This window comes from Hippocampus zosterae, chromosome 3, assembly GCF_025434085.1.
Source record: "Hippocampus zosterae strain Florida chromosome 3, ASM2543408v3, whole genome shotgun sequence".
NCBI lineage: Eukaryota > Metazoa > Chordata > Actinopteri > Syngnathiformes > Syngnathidae > Hippocampus > Hippocampus zosterae.
This window is the reverse complement of record NC_067453.1, coordinates 26,190,168-26,201,958: the sequence shown is the minus strand read 5'-3', so window position 1 is coordinate 26,201,958 and position 11,791 is coordinate 26,190,168. Positions and strand designations below refer to the sequence as shown.

General features: G+C 43.9%; 2 protein-coding genes across 2 annotated transcripts; both read left to right on the top strand.

Moving 5' to 3' along the window:
* Nucleotides 1–1,830: 1,830 nt before the first annotated feature.
* yars2 (tyrosyl-tRNA synthetase 2, mitochondrial) lies at nucleotides 1,831–5,025 on the top strand. The gene is made up of 5 exons (XM_052060779.1): nucleotides 1,831–2,644; nucleotides 2,758–2,925; nucleotides 2,997–3,152; nucleotides 3,458–3,628; nucleotides 4,764–5,025. Exons 1-5 carry the CDS (start codon nucleotides 1,878–1,880, stop codon nucleotides 4,921–4,923), a joined length of 1,422 nt encoding a protein of 473 aa, XP_051916739.1. The 5' UTR covers nucleotides 1,831–1,877; the 3' UTR covers nucleotides 4,924–5,025.
* Nucleotides 5,026–7,230: 2,205 nt separating this feature from the next.
* Nucleotides 7,231–10,287, top strand: cdkn1bb (cyclin-dependent kinase inhibitor 1Bb). Its single transcript, XM_052060786.1, has 3 exons — nucleotides 7,231–8,043; nucleotides 8,137–8,260; nucleotides 9,728–10,287. The coding sequence occupies exons 1-2, from the start codon at nucleotides 7,620–7,622 to the stop codon at nucleotides 8,250–8,252; spliced, it is 540 nt and encodes a 179-aa protein (XP_051916746.1). The 5' UTR covers nucleotides 7,231–7,619; the 3' UTR covers nucleotides 8,253–8,260; nucleotides 9,728–10,287.
* Nucleotides 10,288–11,791: the final 1,504 nt, after the last annotated feature.

Genomic DNA, 11,791 nt, shown 5'->3' with positions numbered 1-11,791 from the left:
ATTGACGCACTCTATAAAGGTACAAACAAAAACGAATCCAATTTGGTACACTTCTGTGTGGTAAATATTTTATGTTAGAAAAGTATGTACAGCAAATGCAGTCACATATTTTTTTTTTTTTTTGTACTTCGTGTGTGTACTAATTTCGGTTGTTTGAGCTCAAACAAAGAGCAGCCAGAATACGGCTCATTTGAATAGCCATCGATTCCCGGGGACATTCCGCTGTGTTCTTTGCCACTTTTTAGATTGAGAGCCGCCAAAGCTGCAATCGTGTGTTCGTTCATTCTTTCATTATGGTTATGGGGTTTGCCCCCCACCCCACCCCACCCTCCCTCTCTCTCTGCATTGGAGCATCTACGCTTAAGTAACATTTTCTCAAGTCACATGATGATGATCGGAATAATATTTGTATGTATGCTAACACAATGAGCAACAATCACTTATGCGTTTAACATCGAACTTGATTGCAGTCATGCCCTCTTGGGGGAGTTTTCTTTTTTTCTTTTTGTGGGGTATGGGGTGGACAAATTGTGTTATAATTAGTTTTTGTCCCTTTATGACTCGAATAGTGCATATAATTTCCTCCTGAGTGATGCTTTTGTCACTTCCAACCCGCTGCTATCCCGGGTTTCTCGTATCTCACCAAACACGCCATGAGTAGGTTACTAATGTTCCATTTCCTCATTTTGTGCTGTTTGTTTACTCAACAGCACAGAGAGCAGGCATCTATTAGGGCTACTATACCTTTTTGTAATATATATATACCGTATATTTTTTAATTTTTTCAGGAAATACCTCGTTTTAAAAAAAAAAGCAAAATTGTGATGCTGTATTTATATTTAACTCATTCACTTCACTGCCATTGACGACTATAGACGTCAAAGATCCATTTCAACTGGGCTGGAAATAAATGAGTTCCATACAGTATATTCTATAATGCATTGTGGCCTCCTCTACTCATGGAAAGATTTGTTTTCTGCAAACAATTATATATAAAACGATTGAGATTAAAATCAGGTGTACACATTTGGGTTTGCGCGTGTGACTCAACAGGTACGAGTAAACGGGAAATGGCGTTATAGCGTTAGATGATACACAGTGAAGAATCATAAATTTAAAAAAAGGTTGAAAATAATGTCATGTTCACCAACTGGGCCCAAAAGAGGAAAATGTGACGTGTCTTCTTAATGTCGGAATGTTTTTGTGTATGTGTGTTGAAAGGGATTTAAAAACAAAAAAAATCAAGGAAACCTAGTGTTCCTTTGTACTCAGGAGACATTAGACGTACTGTTCTTCATTTTCTAACTCTTCACTATCAACTATAGTATTCTGCCAAATGTACTGATTCACATAACCTTTTTTTGTCTCTCTTCCCTAATTTCTGACGAAATGCTACTTTTGATTGCAGTTGTCATAGGAATAAGCTGGTATGATTGTTTTTGTCAACTTGCTTTTATGGCGAAGGCAGAGACGCAACAAGGACGTGATGTCTTTACCAATTGTGGCTTGTTAAATTGTTACATGATACTGTAAATGTGTATGAGGAATGTATAGCTCGGCATTGAAATGACATAACCTGACATTGAATGGATTTCCAAAATTAAAAAAAGAACATTCAAAATGAATTTTTGTGCACTTTGATTCCATCTGAAAATACATTACATTGCATCACATTTATAGTAAAAATAGTTGCTGAAAGAAAGTCCAACTTGCACTTTTATTTACTAATGAAATCACGAAGAAATAAAATTGTGGCGCTCTCTAGCATTGAAGTGTTTGTGCAGTTGCAGTTGCGCTTCCGCTACACTAGAGAGCGCTCGCTCTTCTAAATAAGCCACCACTTAGAATCCTCCCTTTTCCGGTCTCATGTGGTCAACATGGCGGCGTCCGTGGCCCGAGTTTTACGACACCGGTCTTGCGTTCCACAACCTGCAAGCTTTGCACTAAAATGCAAATTTCACCGTTCGGTTTCTGTATGTAATGGGCTACTACGCGGTCTTAATAAACGCGGAATTGTGAAGGACTCTTTCCCGGATGACGCGGCGCATGACAGACTCCCTCGCCTGCTGCAGTCCTGCGCTCAGACCGTCTACTGCGGCTTTGACCCCACTGCGGACAGCCTACACGTCGGCAACCTGCTCGCCCTCATCGGCCTGCTGCACTTCCGAAGCGCCGGTCACCATGTGATCGCCGTGCTCGGCGGGGCCACGGCGCAAATCGGCGACCCGAGCGGAAAAACGGGCGAGCGGGAGCGGCTGTCCGCGGAAGCCGTGGAGGAGAACACGCGCGGCATCCGCGAGAGCATCCACAGGATTTTCACGAACCACGAGCTGCACTTCCACGACGGCTCCAAGACGCCGGGAACCGTGACGGTACTGAACAACATGAGCTGGTACAAAGACTGGAACGTGGTGGGGTTCCTGGCGGAGTCCGGAAGACACTTCCGCATGGGCACCATGCTGAGCCGCCACAGCGTCCAGTCCAGGCTGCGTAGCTCGGAGGGGATGAGCCTGACCGAGTTCACTTACCAGGCATTCCAGGCCTACGACTTCTACCACCTGAACCAAATATACGGCTGCAAGATCCAACTGGGGGGCACTGACCAGCTGGGCAACCTCATGTCCGGCCACGACTTCATTAACAAGTAAATATCCCCATATACAAACTACCATCCCGAAACATTGAAGTGTCCGTTCAGACTTATCTCAGCCACGAGGATAAGTTTGTGTAGCGCCTTTTGCCTGTGCTTCCCAACAGAGTGAGCGGGGAGGAGGTGTACGGCCTCACCCTCCCGCTGGTCACCAGCACGACGGGCGACAAGCTGGGCAAGACGGCGGGCAACGCCGTGTGGCTCAACCGCGACAGGACGTCCCCTTTCGAGCTCTACCAGTTTTTCCTCCGGCAGCCTGACGCCAGCGTGGAAGGGTGGGGCGCCGCAAAATTCGACGCCTGCCGAGTAGAGTGTTTGTATTGGACTCGTCTTTATTGCCCGGAAGGTACCTGAAGCTGTTCACCTTTCTGCCGCTGACCGAGGTGGAGAGCCTGATGGCGCAGCAGCGAGCAGATCCTGGTAAACGGCTGGCACATAAACGACTGGCAGCCGAGGTGACGAAACTGGTACACGGAAAGGAGGGCCTCGAGAGTGCCAAGAGGTCAGAAGCCTTTTTCTGCTGCGCTGTATTTAGAGCAAGAAAATTCGAAGCATGCCAACTCCCTTGACCTCAACTGCATTTAGAGAGCACTTTAAAACAGACGCTGCTGCTTACAAAGTGCTGTACATGGAGAAAAAAAACAAATCATACAACAAGATAGAGACCTGCACAGATTGATTTTTTTTTTCTTCTTCCGAAAGCCCCCTTTCTCACTGAGCGACGAGCGATGGCCACTGTTGGCGAAGGGAGCAAAATTTTGGCCGAGTCGATGCTTCTGGAAGTTATAAACCCGTTGTTTCCTGCAGATGCACCGACACTCTGTACCACAGCAGCGTGCGGGCGCTGGAGGACATGAGCGACCTGGAGCTGCAGGAGCTCTTCCGAGAGGCTCCCTTCCATGAACAGCTGCTGGAGCCGGGGACCACCATCATTGACGCCTGCCGCAGCGTCAATGCCGTACCGGAGGGTCCCAAAGGGTACACACACACACACGTTGAGCTTGAACTGATCGTATTTCAGGTAAATGTTCAGCCTCCTGCTCTGTTGCCGGTTAAATTGAATAACAAAAAAAAAAAACATTTAAACAATAATAATAAAATCAAAGGGCGGCCCGGTAGTTCAGTGGTTAGCACGTGGGCTTCACAGTGCAGAGGTACCGGGTTCGATTCCAGCTCCGGCCTCCCTGTGTGGACTTTGCACGTTCTCCCCATGCCAGCGTGGGTTTTCTGCGGGTATTTCGGTTTCCTCCCACATTCCAAAAACATGCGTGGCAGGCTGATTGAACACTCTAAATTGTCCCTAGGTGTGAGTGTGAGCTTGGATGGTTGTTCGTCTATGTGTGCCCTGCGATTGGCTGGCAACCGGTTCAGGGTGTCCCCCGCCTACTGCCCGGAGACAGCTGGGATGGGCTCCAGCACCCCCCCGCGGACCCTAGTGAGGATCAAGCGGCTCGGAAGATGAATGAATGAATGAATAATAAAATCAAAGAAATGTTTCTAAAGTTAAAAAAAAAAGGTTTCTTTCCATATACTCTCAACCCCCCCCCCTTCATGGCATATTAAAAGATTGTTTAACTGGTTAGAAAGATGAATGGAATGCTTAGTAAAGTGTTGCTGCGTATTCATTTTTTTGTTCTCCAATAATTACCGTCATCTTTTCTCTCTTGTGGCAATCTTTATGTGTTAGATTTAACGTGAGAAAGAAAAACACTTTGCCCATTCGCATACCGCTTGTATTGGTTGCATTTCCGAGGGTCGGCCATGGTTTTGAAGCTTATGCTCTTTTTTTTTTTCGTGACCCAGACGGATAATCAAAGCCATCACGACGCTGGCTGCAACCACCAAAACAGTCATTACACTTTGGAGACCGCGCTAATTATATACACTTAGAACATCGTCAGCGCCTGAGAGTGGGGCGTCAGGCAGGTCTTGGTCACACTCCGTTCACAAAAGCACTCATTTCAACCCTTGAAACGTCAGCCACCTCTTGACTGTCACGCCATCGCGCCGTCGTAATTGAGACGACGGTGGCGCGGGGATTGTTTGCCAACGCTGACGTGAATGCTTTATATTTGACGGACTCTTGCGTGTGTGTGTATGTGTGTGTGTGCAGGTATCAGATGGTTTCGGAGGGGGCCGTGTGGCTCAATCACAAGCGGACTGATAACCCGGAGCAGGTGCTGATCCCCAAGCTCCACATCCTGGCCAACGGACTCACGCTGCTCCGAGTGGGCAAAAGAAACTTCTATATTATCAAATGGCTCGGTCTTTGAAAGGTGTGTGGACGTGGCCTTTTTTTGTTTTTGTTTTTTGCATATAAATATTGTACAGAGGTCATTTATATCACTATGGTAATTAAATGGATTTTATTTAAATGTTGCCTCTCGCCTGCTCACTTTTTAACTGCCGCTAGAAGCGCTGAGGAATGAACAGCAGGGGGCGACATCCGATGACTCTGCGATTGTAGGCCTCATTACAGAAGGGGACAATCGGGAGTACAGGGGACTGATAAAGGACTTTGTGGACTGGTGCCAGCAGAATCTCCTCCAGATCAACCCTAGGAAAACTAAGGAGTTGGTTGTGGATTTCTGCAGGAAAAAGTCCTCACCAGCACCGATGAACATCCAGGGTATGGACATAGAGAGGGTGACCTCCTACAAGTACCTTGGTGTTCTTCTGAACGACAAACTGGACTGGTCTACAAACACGGACACCCTGATTAGGAAAGGACAGAGCCGACTCTTCCTACTCAGGAAACTGAGGTCTTTTGGGGTTCAGGGGTCACTCCTTAAGACGTTCTATAACTCGGTGGTGGCCTCGGCCATCCATTATGGCATTGTCTGCTGGTCAGGCAGCATCTCGGCCCGGGACAGAAAGAGACTGGAGCGACTGGTCAGGAAGGCCAGTTCTGTCCTGGGTTGCTCCCTTGACACTCTGGAGGAGGTGGGTGACAGAAGGATGCTAACTAAGCTAAAAGCTATGATGGCCAGTCCCTTCCACCCCCTCCAGCCCGCCCTGACAGCACTCGGTCGCTCCTTCAGCCAGAGACTGTTACACCCGCGCTGCAAGAAGGAGAGATACCAACGCTCGTTCCTACCGACTGCTGTCAGGCTGATGAATAAAAAATAACAATCATAATAATAATAATAATTAAATGATGTGAAGGAAAATTGTAAATAGTACTGCGATTTATCCATTTTGTGTTCATATTGCATTTAATTGAAAGATGTTTGTTGTTTTTTTTCTCTTTCTTTCTTCTTTCTACATACATTCTTGCTGCTGGAGGCTGTAAATTTCCCCAGTGTGGGACGAATAAAGGATATCTTATCTTATCACCCTTTAACGAAATGGTGACGGCAGACTGGAACAGCTCGTTCCTTCTAAAGTAAATGGTCTCATTTGGGGCGGGGGTGGGGGGCTAACACCTTTCATTACCCTTGAACCGTTATTTCTCCTTAAATACCTTGTTCGGTATGTGACCAAAATAGGAAAATCACAAATGGTATAATGCCTCAAATAAGGTCGTCGTCGTAATTCAGACTCTTCGGGCCTTTTATTTTATTTTTTTGTAATCTGTTGCAAAAAAATGAATAGCACTTGCCGAACCTAGCTCAAGAAAATCCCAAATCCATCTCTTTATTTTGTGCAATGAAACGCTTTATCCCCCCCATTTTACTGCTGTAGACTGCAAATGTCCCCAGTGTGGGACAAATAAAGGTTAGCTTATCTTACAATGTCACAGAAAGTGATTGTAAAAATGTGGGATGTGTACAATTCGTGGTACTGAATTGAATGTTCAAAGTGTTCATGAGGTTATACTCGCTTTTTAATCCAAAACTGTACATTTTGTGGAGTTCAGTTTTATTTAACTTTCAAGCGCAATACATTTGCATTGAATGTCTTCCAACATTCATTTAGTTTGATTTTTCATTTAATTTATGTACATACAAATTGAATAATTATTTTCAATTTGAGATCTTACGTTCCTCAAGTGTACTTAATACCATAATGTCTTGCAAAAATGCAGACACTTTTCATGATGGTGGTATTGGGAGAGCTAAGTATTATTTGAGGTGGTCCTTCCAAAACGTTTAAGGACCACTTTCAGAGAAAATCAATCAAAATCAATTGTGAAAGTGTGTTGTGTCCAAGGAGGGACATCATCCTGGACAGGAAATACTTTATCTGACTTGTCATTTCTTTAAGGTGGATGTAAATATAAATAAATCGCTTATAATTTATGATTTATTTGGGGGGGGTAAACACGTGTCAAAAATTCGTGTTAAGACTGCAGTCACGGATACACGTCAAGTAACTTGTCCACGCCAAACGTGCTGAAAATTATAAATTCTTTGTTACGTCACATGTCAACGATTTTTTTATGGGTTGCGTGCAACACTGAGCAAAACAAAAAAGGTAGTTGTTTGTTTGTTTGGTCCCACCCACTCATCCTGCGTTAGCCACCTTAACAGAAGTGGGTGGGCTTAAAACGCTTTGGGCCAATGAGAAATGCCCTTTCTATTTAAACAGCGCCTGCGTGTCAATCATTGTTGTCCCCGCCCCTCCCTTTCGACTCTGCAGTCAAGCTCTCAAACTCTAAAGTACGTCGACTCAATCGCCATATTGGCTTCGGAGAAGCTCGTGTGTGCGCTGTCGTCCTGTTTTTTTTGTTGTTTGTTTTGTTTTCCCCCCCTCCAGCGGATTTAAAGTGACAAGAAGCGGTTGGGAGTTGACGAAAGCGAGGCGAGCTAAAGCGGTTGACGTTTTAATGGCGTGAACGGGTTTTCTCCATCTTTACCCTACGTCGCGTTTGACTATTTTTTGGGAAGATCTTAACCAGCGTACAATTGTTTTCGTTCACGCCGAAAAAAAGTGGACTCTCCCGGTTGTTTTCGTGGGTCTTTCTCCGTGGTGGAGCGGAACGGGGTGGGGGATTAAAACAGAAAACGACAAAACATAAAAAAGAAAGATGTCCGATGTTCGACTTTCCAGCGGCAGCCCGACGTTGGAGCGGAGCGAGCCGCGCTTGTCGGAGCACCCGAAACCGTCAGCCTGCCGGATCCTCTTCGGCTCGGTGGACCACGACGAGCTCCGCCGGGATTTAAAGGGACACCTGCGGGAGCTCGAGGCGGCCGCCGTCGCCAAGTGGAGCTTCGACTTCGCCTCGCACAGCCCGCTGGAAAACGACGCCGGGCTCCGCTGGGAGCTGGTGGACTGTCGCGATGTGCCGGACTTCTATACGCGTCTGGAGCGAAGGAGTTCGGGGAATAACCGTTTGGATGTAAACGGGAACCACCGCTGTGTTGTCGGCGAGCCCGCGGAAGAGCGAGCCGGTGGGCCGACGTCGTGTCCGGAGCAGTGCACCGCTTTAAGGAAGAGACCTGCCTGTCACGGTACTTAATCCCCGACCGGACTACTCCACATTGTGTCCGCCCCATTTTCTCTTTCTTTATTTTATTTTTGACACATTTTAATGATTTTCCCAGAGCCCTCAACCCAAAGTAAGAGGCCGCACAGCAGCCCGGCTGAGTATCCGAACCGGAGTCGCTCCGCTGAACACACGCCCAGAAAGAGCAGCGGAAGCCCGGGGAGGCAAACGTGAGACGGGCGGTGAGGATTTCTTTTTTTTGGTTCAAAGGCGCACCCACCAGTGATTAAACGTTCACAAAAAATATATATTGATTGTTTTAGAGGGAAGATATTCCCTTAACTGCTACTGCCATTATATTAGTAGTAAAAGTTTAGCTTCATGTGAACGTACAAATAAATATTCCAACTGAAATAGCATTCACAGAGGTGAAAATCAGGTCTCGCAGTACTTCGATGATAATAAAAAATCTAAAATGAAAATTCAGTGTAGTTTACGTCGTGTGAATTTTCAAACGTTCGCATGACGCAAGTGCTCGTAATATATTTTGTCGCGGTGCTTGGGCGTGGATACGCGTCCACGAACGCCCGCGCACAGGTGTGTGCGCGCGCCAGGGGTGCGCGCTCCTTATTTTTTTTTTTTAAATAAATTTTTATGATTTTCCCCACTGCACCTAGTTGGTAAAGTTGTAAACAACTGGTGTGCGGGCGTAGAGCGTGGTAGTCGTCGTCGTAGTAGTAGTGGTCGTAGTAGTAGTAGTAGTAACACGTCAGCAGCCACTACCGTCACGAGCGTGCACGTCCGGGGGTGGGGGTGGGGGTTCTTTGCGTGCACATCTGTCGACGCCTCTGTGTGCTTCAACTCCAAACGAACACGTTTTTGGGGCGCCGTTTGAGAATTAAGTGAGTGTAATAGATATAAATGTTTACTTTTTTTTTTTTTACTATGTTCCAAGCATGCTCTGTGCACTTACTTGAAGATGTTTGTAACCCAGCCACCTCCTGGTTTGCTTGTTGGGGAGCTTGAAGCCTAATTTAGGGGGATTTTATTATTCACAGTGCAGCTTTTGGCACGCATAGTAGTGTTTGCTCTTGTTTCGATTCTTAACCTATTGAATAGTTGTCTTTTTTTTTTTGGAAGGTGCCATTTCATTCCGCTCTGCATTGCCTTGAAGCCTGTGCTGTAATCATGCTCTGCGTTTGCAATTTGCATGGTGTGTCGCGCTCGAGAGCCGTTTTTATTTGATCTGTTCAACATTTTGGTGTTCAAAAAGTACAAGTCACAAATCAGTGCAATTCTGCCAGAGGCCATTAGATGGTTTGCCATTTTATATAGAATGCTTATATTTCTATTTAGATTTTTTTTAATGTATTTTTTTGTGTGCCTGGTTCAAAATCAAAAGCGGACAACCTCATTTGCGTGTTTTGCCACAGGGAGAACTTTAATTCCCATTTTTAGGGTTTCTTTTCACACCTTTGTCGTACTTCAAATAATGATGCAACATGGCTGTTTAAATAATGTTTTGATCTGTTGATGAGAATTACTTTGTTTACTGACTAAAAGTGTGGAATAATTTTTCCGTTTTATTGAGGTTGCATGCTTTTTTTGTGATTTAGATTTATACAGTTAGGTCTACAATTTGTCATTGTAATATGTATGGCCCGAGTCTCATCTGAATAACTCCGCTTTTTTTTTTCTTCCTTTCACAGAGTTGAAGATGCATTTCCTCTGCGTATGTCAGTCGCCTTTTTTTTTTCTTCGTTTTGGAAGAAGAGGAAGTACACATATCAGCTCTCTTCGAGGATGCTGTTGAAGCACTGATTCAGAAAAACACTAACAAAAAAAAAACAAAGTTGTGGCACTCAAAACGGAAATTTGTTGTTTTTGTTTAAAGTTACTGCCTCTGAAAAGCAGTCGATGTAGCATTGTGCAATTTGAGTTTGTTTGAGTTCTGTTCCTTTGCTCCTTATTTTTTTTTGTACTACCTGTGTGTGTATATAAATTATAATTTCTCTCCATATGTAGCACATAAGACAACAGTGTGATTTGAAAATCCCTTTATATATATATATAGATATCTATATAATATATATAGATATGTATATAAAATTTAAAAAGACACAGTGTGAATTTTGATTTGACGTGAAGAATTGCAGTGTAGTTTGATTTCCAAAATGCTGTTTTATATACTTAAAGGCAGTTTTGACTTTGACTCGGTTAAAAAAAAAAAAGTTTGTGTGCGTGTGTGTGTGAGAGAAAAAAAAAGAAACATCGCTTCAGTTTCTCGACAGTGTATCTTCACACTTCCAAACTTGTCGGTGAAGAACGGTACAAATGTGTTGTGACCATTGTCTGTTCCCTTCACAGGATTGCAAAGTTCTTATTTAAATGGCCCTAATACTTCTGATGGAGGATTTTTAGTTATTTTTATTATTATTATTATTTTAAAGTTTCTCAGAATCTAATTTCCTTTTTGTGTTCCTTGCACACCTCAGCCTTTATTCAAACAGTGCGATGGAGTTGAGGTACTTTTTGAAGAAAAGAAAAAAAAAGTCAAGATTGGTGCGAAAGGGTCGTAGGGCACGTGTGTTCGTCCTCCTCTTTGTCAAGTCACCTGCCTTAATCCTGATATGAATGTTCTTACAAGACCAAACCGGTGGCTGCCAAGTGCTTCTTTTGACTTCACATAGTTTGACTTTGTGATGACCTTGAACTAAAACTGCATTGCAAAATTTGTGTTTAGCCTGCTGAGGATGCTGATGTTGGCATCTAGAAGCTTTTTTTTTTGGGGGGGGGGCGAATGTTCCAATCCCAGTGTCGAACTGGACCAGACGGAGACCAGCTCGTCTCAGAAATGCAGTCACTATTGCCTGTGTATTTTTGTGTAAATATTTTCTTTGTATATTATTTTGTAAAAAAAAAAAATTGACAAACAAAACCCCTCACAGAAATTATACTAACTTATTTATGTCAAGCTTTTTTTTTAATGTAGAATATAAAAAAAATTGATTCACGGTTATCCAAAGTGGCATTTACTTTATTATTATAATTGTATTATTTTTTAAAACCATATTTGTGGTAGTTTTTCCCCCCCTTCTTATCAACAAGGTCGCAAACTGAGCCTAATAAGATATTTTGATGTGCATTGTTTTTGTTTGTAATGTGTGGACATAAAATGTGTTGCAATCAATTAAAAGTTAAAATTGAATCCAATTACACTTGTGGCTTTTTTTTTCTCTCCAAAATGTTCTTGGGTTGTTTTCTGTTTTCAATTTGCTCAAGGTTCAACTTGGATCGGACTGATTGACAGGCTGTTGGTTCAATCCAAAGGCAAGTAGCGAGCAGACCGCTCTTCTTCAGCCGGTAACATTGTCCGCACTTATCACGGCAAACGGAAAAATGTGAATCAACGACAGCAGAGGTGAAATGCCGAAAGCACCAACGTGCACAATATAGTTTCCCAACACGTGTGTTGCCTTCGTGTAGCTGAAGCTCCAATTCCAACAAAATTGGGACGTTGTGTAAAACATGAATAAAACACAAATACATGTTACAACCCCTCTTCAAACCTATTTTCAATTAATTACACCACAAAGATATTTTGCGAAGAATTTTTTTTTTTTTTCATGCTGCCGGCTTCTCTGGGCTGATGCAAAGTAGAAAAAGTGCAATGTGGTATGACGAGTCCACATTTTGGATTGTTTCTGAAAATCGTCCTGTCATTCCAGGCCAAAGAGGAAAAGGACCATCCGGATTGTTGCCAGGCCACATTC

Excerpts from the sequence above, each read along its gene's own strand:
- yars2 (XM_052060779.1), top strand. The coding sequence starts at position 1,878 with ATGGCGGCGTCCGTGGCCCGAGTTTTACGACACCGGTCTTGCGTTCCA. Across the intron at positions 2,926-2,996 it reads CCTGACGCCAGCGTGGAAGG|GTACCTGAAGCTGTTCACCT; the intron begins GTGGGGCGCCGC and ends ATTGCCCGGAAG. Across the intron at positions 3,629-4,763 it reads GTACCGGAGGGTCCCAAAGG|GTATCAGATGGTTTCGGAGG; the intron begins GTACACACACAC and ends GTGTGTGTGCAG.
- cdkn1bb (XM_052060786.1), top strand. The coding sequence starts at position 7,620 with ATGTCCGATGTTCGACTTTCCAGCGGCAGCCCGACGTTGGAGCGGAGC. Across the intron at positions 8,044-8,136 it reads GAAGAGACCTGCCTGTCACG|AGCCCTCAACCCAAAGTAAG; the intron begins GTACTTAATCCC and ends TGATTTTCCCAG.